The 14,635-nt window shown below is 45.9% G+C and overlaps 1 protein-coding gene across 3 annotated transcripts; it reads left to right on the top strand.

Moving 5' to 3' along the window:
• On the top strand, positions 1,958 to 13,091 carry LOC110431328. 3 transcript variants are annotated; one of them, XM_021450358.1, is made up of 5 exons: positions 1,958 to 2,019; positions 2,113 to 2,185; positions 7,227 to 7,420; positions 8,057 to 11,400; positions 11,650 to 12,229. In XM_021450358.1, the coding sequence occupies exons 3-5, from the start codon at positions 7,409 to 7,411 to the stop codon at positions 11,651 to 11,653; spliced, it is 3,360 nt and encodes a 1,119-aa protein (XP_021306033.1). In that variant the 5' UTR covers positions 1,958 to 2,019; positions 2,113 to 2,185; positions 7,227 to 7,408; the 3' UTR covers positions 11,654 to 12,229. The 3 variants fall into 3 exon arrangements, 2 of the variants coding, with proteins under 2 accessions (XP_021306033.1, XP_021306032.1); XR_002448813.1 differs by lacking the exons at positions 1,958 to 2,019; positions 2,113 to 2,185 and adding an exon at positions 12,664 to 13,091 and having other exon boundaries at positions 6,486 to 7,420; positions 11,650 to 11,832; XM_021450357.1 differs by lacking the exons at positions 1,958 to 2,019; positions 2,113 to 2,185 and adding an exon at positions 6,486 to 7,157.

Consider the following 14,635-nt stretch of genomic DNA (forward strand, 5'->3'; position numbering starts at 1 on the left):
TCTCGTGATTTACAGACAAACTGTATAATTAGTTTTTGTTTTCGTATATATTTAGTGCTTTATGCATGTGCCGCAAAATTCGATGTGACGGGGAATCTTAAAAACTTTTTGGTTTTTGGGTAAACTAAAACAAGGCCCAGAGGAAAATATTCTGCAATTGCAGACGCTGGCACTGTCAGAAGCTCCTTGATTTCCCTTCAAGCCAATTCGCGGTAAAAAGAACTCTGTCCATTCCCAACTTGTAAAGTTACTGGAGCTCCAAGAAAAGCCTGAATGAACGAACTTGAGGATCAGTCTGAATCGGCAGCTCTGTTGCTGCACCGTATTGCAACAATAACCCCATGGCCGTGAGTTTTGTTTAAGCCAGCCATTCCGATAACTGCAATGTCTTTCTTGTCGGACGAGAAACAGTCAAACAGGAGTGGCCCAAGCGACCATGCATTCCCATCTGATGGAAGAGTAGTCCTTTTCCGGCCCAAAGAAAATTGGACCCAATTGATTTTGTTATCCTCCGTGTGTGAAAAAAAAAGAAATATCAAAACCAGAAGAAAATCTGAAGTCTACAGTGTGTGATTCTGTGTCATTGACTCGTTTCTTGTTTTGAACGCCAATAGTGGAGGCGGCCACATGGGAACTACAGTATGATCGATCAGCATCCATTGTGAGATAACCTTGTTGGTAGGGAATTATTTTTTATTTTTTTTATTTGAAAAATAGTTCCATGCTCAATTAATATGTTGATGTTGATTAAGGTCACACACCATCTATAGCTAGACATCCGAGGCTACACATGGCCTAGCATGCAGCGGAGATCCATCAAGATAGCAAGGCCAATCAGCAGAACGGCTACACAAACCTGACAAAATGATATTTGCCCAAAAAGTTCATGCACACCTCCCGGGAAGACCCGTCGGGAAGGGGCTCAACGAGGTTGTTCTAGGGTTGGTAAGACCACCTCATCGAGAGATGCATTGAACAGCAGGGGGGATCAGGAGAGTAAAGAGCTGGAGAAGAGAATACAAGATTGTTTTTTGACCGATTGTATAGTTGAATACCTCAATCGACCATGCTCCTCCCCCTCCCCTTTTTCTCTCCCTTTTCTTTTCCCCTTTTATCTTTATCATCTTCAAGACAAAAAGGAAGGAATGAATACACCAAGTAATTCAAAAGCTACATTAATTCTATTGTGCTTGCGTGATGAAGGTATATAAATCACTCATCAGTTACTTCATTTTTAGTTGTGTGTGTGTGTGTGTGATGAAGGTATATAAATCACTCATCAGTTACTTCATTAAGTTGCAAAGTGTGTGTGTGTGCGCGCGCGCGCGTGATAGTCCCTTCGTTCTAAACTACAAGTTATTCCAACTTTTTTGAAGAATCAAAGTATCTCAAGTTCTATGAAATTATATATCTGACCACTAATTTTAGATCGACTGAGAGGTATAGCCGGCAATTGGTGTGGTATGGGTAATGACAAAAAAAACTTTGAATAGTCCTATTCTTTTTTTACTTTCTAGGAATACATTATCAAAAGCTGTTGGTGGTAAGGTTATTATTTTCTTTTCATTATTTACTGGAAAGGTTTCAAAACCTGATTTATAGGATATTTTTTAGATATTGTTGGCGACGCTCTTATTACAGCTGATTCTTAGCCTAAAACTATTTCAATGGAGTAGCTTTTTGTTTTACCTTAATCTCTTTGTGATTGTTATTAAGCTTTGTGACAAAGCAAGTGGTGACTGGTGAGACAGTAAAAAAAAAAGGAAAGCAAGTGGTGCTGCAAGCAAAGAATCTGAAGAGAGTGATATGATTCCGCTTTGCAAATAAAGCAAATAAAGCAAACAGAGGAAGCAAGGAACGAACACAACGTGTAATGCAAACGCTGCATCTGCACTCATTCTAGTGGCGCTTCTTCTACTATATATACATGCCAATCCCATTTGTAAGCATGGCATAACTAGTTCCAGATAGGCGGCACTTATGCTCCGTCCTAGAGCCTGTTTTCTCGTCGTGATCCAGGTAATTTACTAGTAAATTCTGTCTTCTTCTTCCTACGCAAGTTCATGTGTATACATCCATAGTTAATTATAGTTATTATGGGTTTTTGCTAAGCTTTGAACACGAGGGAGATCAGGATTATGATGGAATGCATGTTGTTGTCTAGCTTGAACTAGTACTCTGCAAGGTTAGTTTACCACTCATTTCTGTCTGCTTCTCAAATGCAAGTTCATCATATCCAGGACTGCTTACTTTGTATCAGTACTACTATTATGACGCAGAGCTTTGTTGATTAAATTTGCAACTTTGATCTATCAACTAGGTTCAAAGCTGAAACATGAGTGATCCATAATATAGGTGTACATTATTTTTTTTAAGACATCACCAGAGGGGTGAGAGCCCCACCCGAATAAAATTTCATTGATTCCGGCAAGCCGGTGCATGGAGGGTCCAGGCCCTAGAGTTTACAAAGGAAGTTTACAAAAAGGTTCAGGACTGGGGGAAGAAAGGGATTACAACAACAACAACACCCCCAACCACAACAAACAACAACACAAAGCAGACTCAAGGATAAGCCTAGACACAAGCTGAAAGACGCCAAACTAAGCTTCGATTTGCGCCACCACCGAACAACATACTCGCCGGTATCACCATGACCATTGTGCCCTCCACCATTCCTCGTAGCTACGCCGCTCTGCTGCCGCCCTCCATCTGAGGGCCAACAAGTGAAATGGGGACTAAGAGTGATGACGGACACGCAAGCCTAAGAATCTAGGATCATCGCATACAGTGACCTCCCTTGGACCGATGGTGACATCCTTCAGCACATCCGAGCCCACATGCCACCATCCAACGCCATCCACGGGGAGGAAGCCATGGAGGGGAATGGCGGCAGCGGTGGAAACACCACTCGATATTTTTTTCTGGCACCATCAAGGAGACCACCAACAGAACAGAGACGCCAGAGAAGAACACACATCGAAACGTCGTCGACGACCGACAACTAGAGCCAGACTCATCCAAGAGGATCCAACAACAACATGGGAGGGAGGGAGAGAGGGAGAGAGCAATCGGGAGAACCTAGGGCCGCGGCAGGAGCTAGAATCTACCCCTCCTCAACAGTGGCGCCCTCAAGAGGGTCAACGACGTCGACGACGTCGCCACCACCGGCTCTAGAAAACTAGAGCAAGGTTTTCACCAAAAAGAGAGGGACAAAACTATAGCCATAGAGTTGGGAGCCTACATTATCGATGCCTTCAAGAAGGTAACGGCGCCAGAGGGCGGCGTCGTCGATCGCACAGATAGGCTGTGCATGGCTTTCGCCTAAGCCCTTGTTTAGTTCACCTAAAACCAAAAACTTTTTAAGATCCCCGTCACATCGAATTTTGCGGCACATGCATGAAACATTAAATATAGTTAAAAACAAAAACTAATTATACAGTTTGCCTGTAAATCGTGAGATGAATTTTTTGAGCCTAGTTAGTTTATAATTGGATAATATTTGCCACAAACAAACGAAAGTGCTATAGTGCCCCGAACCAAAAATTTTTGACAACTAAAGAAGGAGCTTCCCAAACCTTTGAACCATAGTCCGTCGACTTAGGCCTTGTTTAGATGTACCCAAAAATCCAAAACTTTACAAGATTTTCCATCACATCAAATCTTACAACACATGCATGGAACATTAATCTATACCTAATAATAAATTGTGAAAATTTCAGTTCACCATATCTTTATATGTTCACCATGTCTTTTATCAGTATCCGTGTATATATATAGGTATCTTTATATGTTCATCATGTCTTTCATCAGTATCTGTGTATATGTAGGATTATATGTGATTTACAATTAGCAGTCTACAGTGTCCCTATACGAGTCCATCGACCGGGCTTTCAAGAGGCAAAATTTCAATCTCTTTTTTGTTCTGAACTAATTTTCGTCTGGCCCCTCCCGTGAACCAGCTTGAACTCGCTCAATAAAGGGTGGCGATGCTCTGGCTGGCCGGCTCCTTCCCTCGTCTGCCTCCTCCCGTTCCCGCGCTTCTCCCCTGCGCGCATCGCACCTTCTCCCCAGCCCTCGCCGCGTCCCCGCTCTCGCGCCGCCGCACTCTCCTCCTCCTCTCCTCCTTCGGCATCGGGCCTTCTCCTGTTACCGCGGTGCTTTCTTCGTAGAGATGGCGGCAGCGCCGCCGGTGGCCAAGAAGGTGCCGTGCCATATCATCGAGCATGGCAACGTCCGCGTCGACAACAACTACTGGCTCCGCGATGACTCCCGATCCAACCTGGACGTCCTCGCGCACCTCTGCACCGAGAACAACTACACCACCGCCATCATGTTTGGTCAGTTAGGGACTTTGTAACGCCAGATGCATCTGCGCTCTATCGTTTTGACATCACAAGCGGTGCTTCCAACTTACCTGGTTAATTTGTGTTGTTGTTATTATTATATTATCTTTTGGAAATTGGATTGTAGCTGTATATCGTCTGTTCAGACTTCTATCAATCTCAATTGGCAGATCTCGCATTGAATTTGGATACAGTCCTCGCGGCCCTCGTGGGGAAATATTGTATACGGGGGCATACGCCATACATCACTTTCAGAGTATTCAAGTTGAGGCAATCTTCTGCTAATTTGTATCTCCAGCCACGGGCCCTAAATCAGGCCTCTACATTTTTATTTGGGAGGTGACCTACAAAATTTGAGAGCCCAAATTAAAGCCCAACTCCAGCCATAGCCACTGTCCCCTCCCAAACTCTAGATCCCCTCCGCCAAGGGGGTGACGCCGCGGTGACCCGGCGCGGTGGCCGCGGCGGCGGGGATGGCGGCGGCTGCCGCGACGCTATACGAGATGCTCCGGCCCCGGTCCGTGTACCTGGTGGACTACGCCTGCTTCTGCACTCGGCCCAACTGCCGCGTCCCCTTCGCCACCTTCTTGGAGCACGCCAAGCTGGTGACGTTCGTCGAGGGCGCCTCCATCGACGAGCGCAGCGTCCGGTTCGTGACGCGGCTCCTGGAGCGCTCCGGCCTCGGCGAGGAGACCTGCCTTCCCCCCGCGCACCACTACATCCCGCCGTACCGGAACATGGAGGCCTCGCGCGTGGAGGTGGAGCTGGTCATCTTCTCGGCCATCGACGACCTCCTCGCCAAGACGAGCATCAGCCCGGCCGCCATCGACATCCTGGTGGTGAACTGCAGCCTGTTCGCGCCCATCCCGTCGTTCACGGACATGATCATCCACAGGTACGGGATGCGGCCGGACATACGCAACGTGCTCTGGTGGTGTTGACGGAGACCATCACGCCAAACTACGTGGGCAAGGAGCACGCCATGCTGCTGCCCAACTGCCTGTTTCGAATGGGCGGCGCGGCCGTGCTGCTGTCGACGTCCCGCGCCAGGGCCAGGTTCCGCTCGCCCGCGTGGTGCGCACGCTGACGGGCGCCCAGGACAGCGCGTACCGGTGCGTGTTCCAGGAGGAGGACGGCGGCACCACCAGCGCGTCCTCCGCGCCTCGCTCCGCCGCTCCTCAGCCTCCTCCTCCTCCTCCGCCGCACGGCCAGGTACGCGAGCAGAGCCTCTGGTGGTCGCCGGAGGTCCGCTCGGTGACGTAGTGCTCGAGGTGGCAGCCGAACCTGGCGCGGTACGCGTGCCGCACCACCGCTAGCTGCGACGGCGTCCGCGAGCAGAGCACCTCCGTGGCGGCGCGCAGGTCGGTGACGTCGCCCGTACGCGCGAGGTCGGGATAGGAGGGTCTGGTTTCCAGGGACCAGAACTATAATTTAGGAGGTCTCCTAAAATGGGAGCCCAAATAGAAGCCCTATTGGAGTGGATTTTTTTAGACTAAATTCCTAAATTTAGATTAGAGACCTGTTTAGGGGGCCTTTTACATATTTACCATCATAACGGTTGCCTCTCACCCGATTATCACTCTTATAATGTGCCATACATATTTACCATCTTTAAGCGATAACTCTTACATTTAGACCACATTTGCACATGTGGCAGCCCAGACCGACTGATATGGTGGTGCTGACTCAGCATGGGCAGGCAAAATGACGATGCTGCCTCTGACCTCATTTTCTTCTAAACACAGCAGCATAAAACCCCCTCTATTGATAAAAAAAACATAGCAACATAAAAAAAACACAGCAGATCCTTGTGTTATGTTGCTGTCTGTGTGCAAATGAAATATGTTGCTGTGTTTTTTTTATCAATAGAGGGGTTTTTATGCTGCTGTGTTTAGAAGAAAATGAGGTTAGGGGCAGTATCGTCATTTCGCCTGCCCATGCTGAGTCAGCACCACCATGTCAGTCGGTCTGGGCTGCCACATGTGCAAATGTGGTCTAAATGTAAGAGTTATCACTTAAAGATGTTAAATATATATGACACATTATAAGAGTGATAATCGGGTGAGAGGCAACCGTTATGATGGTAAATATGTAAAAGACTCCTGTTTAGGAGGTAGGTTGGAGTTGCTCTTACAGACAAAACCAAACCTCGCTGGAGCCCAAGACAGCTCGCACGGAAGTAGTAGGGCATGAATTGGACGCGGTCGCCGGCGCCGAAGAAAGGAGCAAGTCACAAGCTGAGCAAGCCCGCACGGCCACACCCCACCAGCAGAGCATAGTAGGGCCGGTGGAGCTAGGGAGCAACGCCTGCTCGCCCCGGAGTGCCGCGCACTGAAGCCATGACGCCCGTCGCGCTTAGGTATTCCTATCCGCCGCTCCCGGCACTGGCCTGCCACCGCGCGCAAGTCGGTTGCCCAGCTGCAGCCGCGGCAGGCCAGCACACACGAGAGGCCGGCAAAGCATGGCCACCGCCAGGCTCCACCTCCAAGGTCGCGCCGTCATCCGCCGCACCGGCTCCCTGAGCACGGATCCAGGTAGGCAGGACCCGGACCCTGCCATGGAGGGCCGGGATCTGTCCCGTCCTGGCCACTCCGGACACCGACCGCCATGAGAAGAGCTAGCTCGGAAGGAGGAAGGGGAGAGGGAATGGAGGGAGCGGTGGATTGCGGACAACAGCCTTGTTGGGCGCCGCCGCCACCGCTCTCCGGTGAGCGGCGACGGCGGCCGAGGGCTTGCTCCGTCGAGGGTTTCTGGCGGCGGCGGTGTATCGCCCCCGACTCGCCTGTACGACGACGCGCGGGAGGGTGGATAGAGGTACTTCTGGTGTACATTATTGCATCTATTAACGCATACATAAATTGCTTGCATACACTGTATGTGCAGGAGAGAGATTGATTTACTGGAAATCTGGAGGAGGAAATCTGGTGTGCTTCAGTGCTGCAGTGCTGCTTTGCATACATTTCTTCTGACGGCAGAATCTAGAAGAGCTGCAGATTCAGATGGAGCTGCTGGCCTAGTTTGTAGATTTAATTAGCTCAAGAGGCAGGCGACAGAACCAATTCATCATGCCAACAGAGGTAAATCAATAAGTCTCCTCGTACTGGTGCGCTTTAATTTGCACGGATTAAATTCCTCTACTTTTTTGAGAAATTAATTTTTGTATTACCATGAACATGCTCAACTTTGATCAATTTTTTTTTTCATTTTATTTTTCATGTGGCAGATATGAACAGTCATATTTATATATTGTTTCTGAAAAAGATTTTAGGGTGTGATTGGTTTGAGAAATAATGGGGTGGTCCATCGTCTACTCATTTCTCACTTTTCTTTTGTTTGGTTTGAGGAATGGAATAGGTTGATGCAGCATCATCTTATTTCCTCATAAGCTAATAATTAGTACTAATATGAGAAATGGAGTCTTTCCTCAATTTTTGAGGAAAGAACTCACGATGCACCACCTCATTTAGGATTGTGTGGCTCCTCAAACCACACCCACCTTGTCAAAAAAAAAAAACCAAACACCCTTAGGGCACCATGAAGTCTGAAAATGGTTTTGCTTTCTGCTGCACTAGTCCAGTATATATTTCAAATTATAAAACATAATTTTATTACAGAGATATGGGGTTGTATATAATACATCCGGCCCCTTAGTAACATACAGAACAGTATAGGCCAGCCTTGTGAAATTAATTAACCAGTACTAATTATTGCAGAGGATCTCATTCATAGCGGATAGCATAGATGACGCAGCAGATCAGATCATTCATATTTTGGAGGGCACACACAATCGAAGAGATGTAATATACTTCCATGGCTGGTTTGGGTTTGGAGCGTCTGCCGTACTCAAAGCTGTCGTAAAAAAACTAAGATCATCATCTGGGTTGGCTGACACTAGGACAGCAAGGGACTTGGGAAAGATCATCCACGTCGATGTCTCACAGTGGCAGAGCAAGAGATCCCTACAGAAGGTGATTGCAGAGGAGCTTGAGCTACCCCCGCAGGTGATGGCACTCTTTGACCAGCATGATGAGGAGGATGATTTTGATGGGGTGGAGCAGAGAGATAGAGCTGTGATTCCTTATGTCAAAGCAGCGATCATGAATGAACTTATGGCTCGCAGATTCCTTGTGGTTTTGCACAATGGGAGTGGCAGCTACATTGATCTGTGGGAGGCTGGTGTCCCTGTAATTGGGGAATTGAGCAAGAGGGTGTTATGGACATCCCGAGGCAGGTTCTGGCATCATGCCAAAGAGGGCCATGGAGAATATTTTAAGTTAGATAAAATAGAGTTAGCTAATAAATGGAGTGATGCATCTATATTTGTTTTTCCATCAGCAGTGTTTGAGGACGACGATGCTGTATATCATGCCATGAGGAACGCTCTATATGCAGAGGCTGAGGAGGTTGCTAAGTACACAGGTGTCCCTGAACCCGACATGAGCCCAAAGATTGTCACTGAATGCATCTTGTATAGGGCACTGAGAGGTAATGACCACAACATCAACTGGGAGTCCCATGGCTCCAACTACTGGGTATGTGATGGGATTATACAGGAAGGCACTGATGGTGGTAGGTCGGCATGGAAGATCAGCGATGCTTTGCAGAGGAACATGAGCCTGGACTTTTGTAGTGAGTGTATTGAACTAATCTGTGGAGCGTTGAGTGGTGAACAGAAGAGGTGTATGGAACGCTGGGTTTCAGTTACCAACCAGAATTCAACGGAAGTCCAATTGACATCTCAGGCAACATCCTTCTTCTGTACAACAATTGGATCATCAGTTGATCAGCGGGTTCTAGAAGCAGGCATGTTTGAGCATTCAGATAGGACGACCAATCTGCATGTGATTCATCTCTCCTACTGTACCTTCAATTTTTCATCTCCTCCATTCCTGAGTTGCAGCAACCTAAGATTTCTCTTGCTTGATCACTGCAAAGACCAGGACACACAAGACCTTGGTGAAGAAAAGGAATGCCATCACCACAGCCATTGTATCCAACAAGACGGTGGAGCATGCTTCCGGAATCTATGTGCGCTAGAGCTGAATTATACAGACTGGTACTGGCTGCTATCAAAGGACATGTTGGATTTCATGGCCAACCTCAGGGAGTTGAATGTGAAAGCAGTCGGTAATCGGAGCATGAGCCATCTATGTCATTGCAGTGGTGCCGGAAGCAACAACCGGAAGCTGGTTAAGCTCCGAGTGGTAGCGGAGGAGCCACATAACAAATACGATGACAATGGAGATACAAATCAAGCAGTCTCTCCAGTGGTAGAATCATTCCCAGACCTGTCAAGTTGGCACATCCTCAAGACAGTAGTCCTTGATGGTTGTGGTGATTTGAAGCAAATTGACTGCAACGCCCTACCCCTCTCGCTAGAGTCATTTACCTTGATCAGCAGTGCCAGTAGTAAGATAAAGATCATCTCCTTCTGGGGACGTGCCAGATTGAAGAGCCTCTTGTTGAGAGGATTATTTGATAGCCTTGTGGAGCTGGACATGTCTGGTACAGCAATTAAAACACTTGACCTTAGAGCAACGCAAGCCATGGGCCTTAGGCGTCTCTTTTTGTTGGGATGTGAGGAGCTTCGTGCAATACTATGGCCACAAGTGCAAGATGAAAACAAGGAGGTTCAGTTGGAGGTGCTGCGCATTGACACCACCACCACCCATGCAGCATGGTACAGGGAAGAAGGCAAGTCCAACAAGCAGCAAGAGGCTACTGCTGCTAGTGACAATACAAGTATAGAAGGGTCATCATCAGCGGCCGTGTGTGGCAAGGAGGACCGAACAACCATCAACTCAGATTGGTATATTTCCGTAAGGGATCCTAGGTTTTTTCGTTCACTTATGAACTTGAGGCATGCCAAGGGGTTACATGTTGAGATTTCATCTACTGGTGGTCACACAGATACCTCCTGTGAAGGAATATATAGCAATGCTTGTGGCCAACAGAAGCCAGTTGGTAACTTGTACTACATTGATGGCATCATTTCCACCGCCTTCAATAGCAACTCACAAGCTGATGATGGTGCCGATAGGGATCTATTTGCAGAGGCTGAGGCATCAACAATGAAGCGCATGTGGTTATGGCATTGCCCCCCTATTCCTATGAATTCCAATTGGGCCCACTGCTATATTACCATACAAGATGAGACAAGGACCGAGTCACTGCAGGGTATTAGTAGTAGCAGCAGCAGCAGCAGCACACAATTAATAACTGCTGCTACAACTCTCCCAGATTTTGTGCATGTGAATGCTAGGACCCTGCACTTTCATGACAGCTTGTCCATCACCTGTCTACCTGGCCCCCCTGCACCTGCTACTACTGATGATGCAGTAGATTTTAAATGGAATTATTTACGATGGTGTCGACTCGAGAGATGCTCCAATTTAGAAGGCGTTGTTTTCACTGCACCTCTAAAGCTGTCAGATAATATTTTCTATTGTCTAGAGACATTCTGGGCATCCCAACTCCCAAAGGCACGGTACATCTGGGACTGGAGCACATCCGGGTTTCGTCCTGGACGAGGTTCTTTTGAGGATCTTTCATTCTTACACCTGGATTATTGCCCCAGGCTAGTGCATGTACTCCCCTTGTACACATCAAATACCAATGGATGCCATAACTTGGAAACCCTTGAGATCGTGTGTTGCGGGAACCTGAGGGAAGTCTTTCCATTAGATTCAAAATCACAGCAGCAGGAAGAACCAAGACAATTCCCTAACTTGAAGCGCATCCACCTATATGAGCTACCCAAGTTGCAGCGCATCTGTGGGCACTGCAAGATGTTGGCGCCTAGGCTCGAGACCGTGAAGGTGAGGGGATGCTGGGGCCTCAAGCGCCTACCAGCTGCGGTTCGAGATGAGGCAGAGTCGTCGGAGGAAGAATCTTCTGAGGACATCACGCCATTGTCAACAGTGAACTTGGACTGTGAGAAGGAATGGTGGGACAACCTCGAGTGGGATGGGGAAGAGGCTGGCCACCACCCTTCCCAGTACAAGCCCACCTATTCAGCCTACTACAAGAAGAACCAGCTCCGAGCCTCTGTGCTCAGGTAATTGACTCTCATCTATCCATCATACTGTACATTAATTAACCTCTTGTTCATGTACGTCGCTTGCTTGCTTAATTTGTTCGAATTGCTTAATTTGCTTGAACCCCACTACTGCTAGCTACCTTTGCCATTTATTTATGCAGCAACATTGTTGTTAATACTAGAGATGTAGTCATGTGTGTGTACCTGATATGGACATGCTTTCGCTGATGGATCACGCCCGTATTCTTGTTTTCTTCATGTGTGTAGGTAGGTAGCAATCTCTTTTATGGAATGGCTTGGAATGGTTCATCATGAACAGGAGAAGATCGAGATATGCTATGCTTGGATTGCTCTGCTTCCGTCGAGTCTTCAACAACTCTGTTCTATTTGCTTGTGTGTGTGTGTGTGTGTGGGCTTCGTTTGCTAGTCAGACAACTTGCCTGATCAATGGTAGGCACTCCTCTGCTGCTTTTTCTTGATATTTCGTGTGGCAGAGATGCTGGGTTTAATTTCGTGTGTGTGCTCGGTATCTGCACTGCTTCCGATCCTTTGCATGGATCCTGTTTGGTTTTAATTTCGTGAGTTTGCTGTGTGTGACTACGTGAGAGGAAAATAAATAAACAACGAGAGGAAATCGATCATCATCAGCAACAGCATGAGCTAGCGGATCATCAACTAGCGGGTGGGTGTACACCGCTGCTTGCTTGAGATCCTCTCCTCATGCAGTCAAACATTGCTGGTGCTCTGCTCCGTTGTGTGTGTGTGTGTATTGACAAATAATTATTGTTGCTACACTGCTACTAAGTGAAGAGAACCATGATGTGTATTGCTTTTATCTTTCGTTTCATTGGAGCAAATCTGTGGATATGGCTTATATAGTACTCCCTCCGTTCCAAATTATAAGTCATTTCAAGAATCTTGGAGAGTCAAAGCATTTTTAAGTTTAACAAAAAAATATAGCGAAAAATATAAAGATTTATGTCATAAAATAGGTACACTATGAAAATATAACTAACAAAGAATCTAATGATACTTGGTTGGTACCAAAATTGTTATTATTTTGCTATATAAATTTGGTCAAACTTGAAAAACTTTGACTCTCCAAGATTCTTGGAATGACTTATAATTTGGAACGGAGAGAGTAGTATTTAGCAACTGATACTCACACTACTATTTAGTATATGTTACTTATTTTGGAGGCGCCAGTGCATCATATACATTTTGTTCCAACTTTCTTGGTGGGTGTGTATATGCCTGACTGTCTTTTCGCTCTTTGTACAGACATGTAAACAGACAAGTGAAAGTAGAGTCTTAAATCTCCCCTCCTGTTGGTGTTGGCTGCCCGGCACAAGGCTCAGTTGCTGCCAACTATCACAGAGAGACCACGACGTCCCAGTAAATTTGGCTTGTGTTTTATAAGCAAGAGCACAGTAGGTGATCACAAGATCCAGGCTCTTGATGACACAAGGGGCATTCTGATTTCTGAACCCTCATGGCATGGGTGCCCAAGTTTTCCAGATGAAAATATTCTGCAATTGCAGACGCTGGCACTGTCAGAAGCTCCTTGATTTCCCTTCAAGCCAATTCGCGGTAAAAAGAACTCTGTCCATTCCCAACTTGTAAAGTTACTGGAGCTCCAAGAAAAGCCTGAATGAACGAACTTGAGGATCAGTCTGAATCGGCAGCTCTGTTGCTGCACCGTATTGCAACAATAACCCCATGGCCGTGAGTTTTGTTTAAGCCAGCCATTCCGATAACTGCAATGTCTTTCTTGTCGGACGAGAAACAGTCAAACAGGAGTGGCCCAAGCGACCATGCATTCCCATCTGATGGAAGAGTAGTCCTTTTCCGGCCCAAAGAAAATTGGACCCAATTGATTTTGTTATCCTCCGTGTGTGAAAAAAAAAGAAATATCAAAACCAGAAGAAAATCTGAAGTCTACAGTGTGTGATTCTGTGTCATTGACTCGTTTCTTGTTTTGAACGCCAATAGTGGAGGCGGCCACATGGGAACTACAGTATGATCGATCAGCATCCATTGTGAGATAACCTTGTTGGTAGGGAATTATTTTTTATTTTTTTTATTTGAAAAATAGTTCCATGCTCAATTAATATGTTGATGTTGATTAAGGTCACACACCATCTATAGCTAGACATCCGAGGCTACACATGGCCTAGCATGCAGCGGAGATCCATCAAGATAGCAAGGCCGATCAGCAGAACGGCTACACAAACCTGACAAAACGATATTCGCCCAAAAAGCTTATGCTCACCTCCATCAGGAAGGGGCTCAACGAGGTTGTTCTAGGGTTGGTAAGACCACCTCATCAAGAGATTCATTGAACAGCAGGGGGTCAGGAGAGTAAAAGGCTAGAGAAGAGGATACAAGATTGATTTTTTATCGATTTGTAGTTGAATACCTCAATCGACTGTGCTCCTCCAATATATTGAATTACGTGGTGCTCCACCCCCCCCCCCTTTTTTTTTCTTTCCCTTTGCTTTTCCCTTTCCCTTTTATCTTTATCATCTACAAGACAAGAATTTGACTATGGATGCTGCATGCAACATTTTACTAATTTATCGATCTGCACAAAAGCAAATAAAGCAAAAGGAAGGAATGAATACACCAAGTAATTCAAAAGCTGCACGAATTCCATTATACTTGCGTGATGGAGGTATATAAATCACTCATCAGTTACTCCTCTTGTAGTTGAGCGAAGGAAAACTATCGCTGGGATTATATAGCCACTAAGTCAGCTGCATTCTCTACACATATTAGTTTTGTGAAAATAATATGGCGTGACACTTGGGGCTGTCCTTTTCTATATATATGTGATAGTCCCTCCGTCTCAAATTATAAGTTATTCCAACTTTTTTGGAGAATCAAAACATCTACTGTTTGACCGAAATTATAGAAAAAATACTATGAAATTATATAATTAATAAAGAATCTAATGATACTTATTTGGTAACATAAATGTTATTATTTTATTATATAAATTTAATCAAACTTGAAATGTCTTGACTCTTCGAGAAAGTTGAAATGACTTACAACCATTTTAGATCTACGAGGCAAAGGTGTGGCATGGTCGCATGGGTGATGGCAAAAAAAAAGAATCTTCTGATTAATAGTCCTATTTTTTATTTGTTATGAATAAATTATTGAAAGCTGTTGGTGGTAGGATTATTATTTTTCTTTTCATTATTTGTTGCAAAGGTTGTAAAACCTGATTTATAGGATATTTTTTTCAGAT

Source organism: Sorghum bicolor, chromosome 10, assembly GCF_000003195.3.
Source record: "Sorghum bicolor cultivar BTx623 chromosome 10, Sorghum_bicolor_NCBIv3, whole genome shotgun sequence".
Lineage (NCBI taxonomy): Eukaryota > Viridiplantae > Streptophyta > Magnoliopsida > Poales > Poaceae > Sorghum > Sorghum bicolor.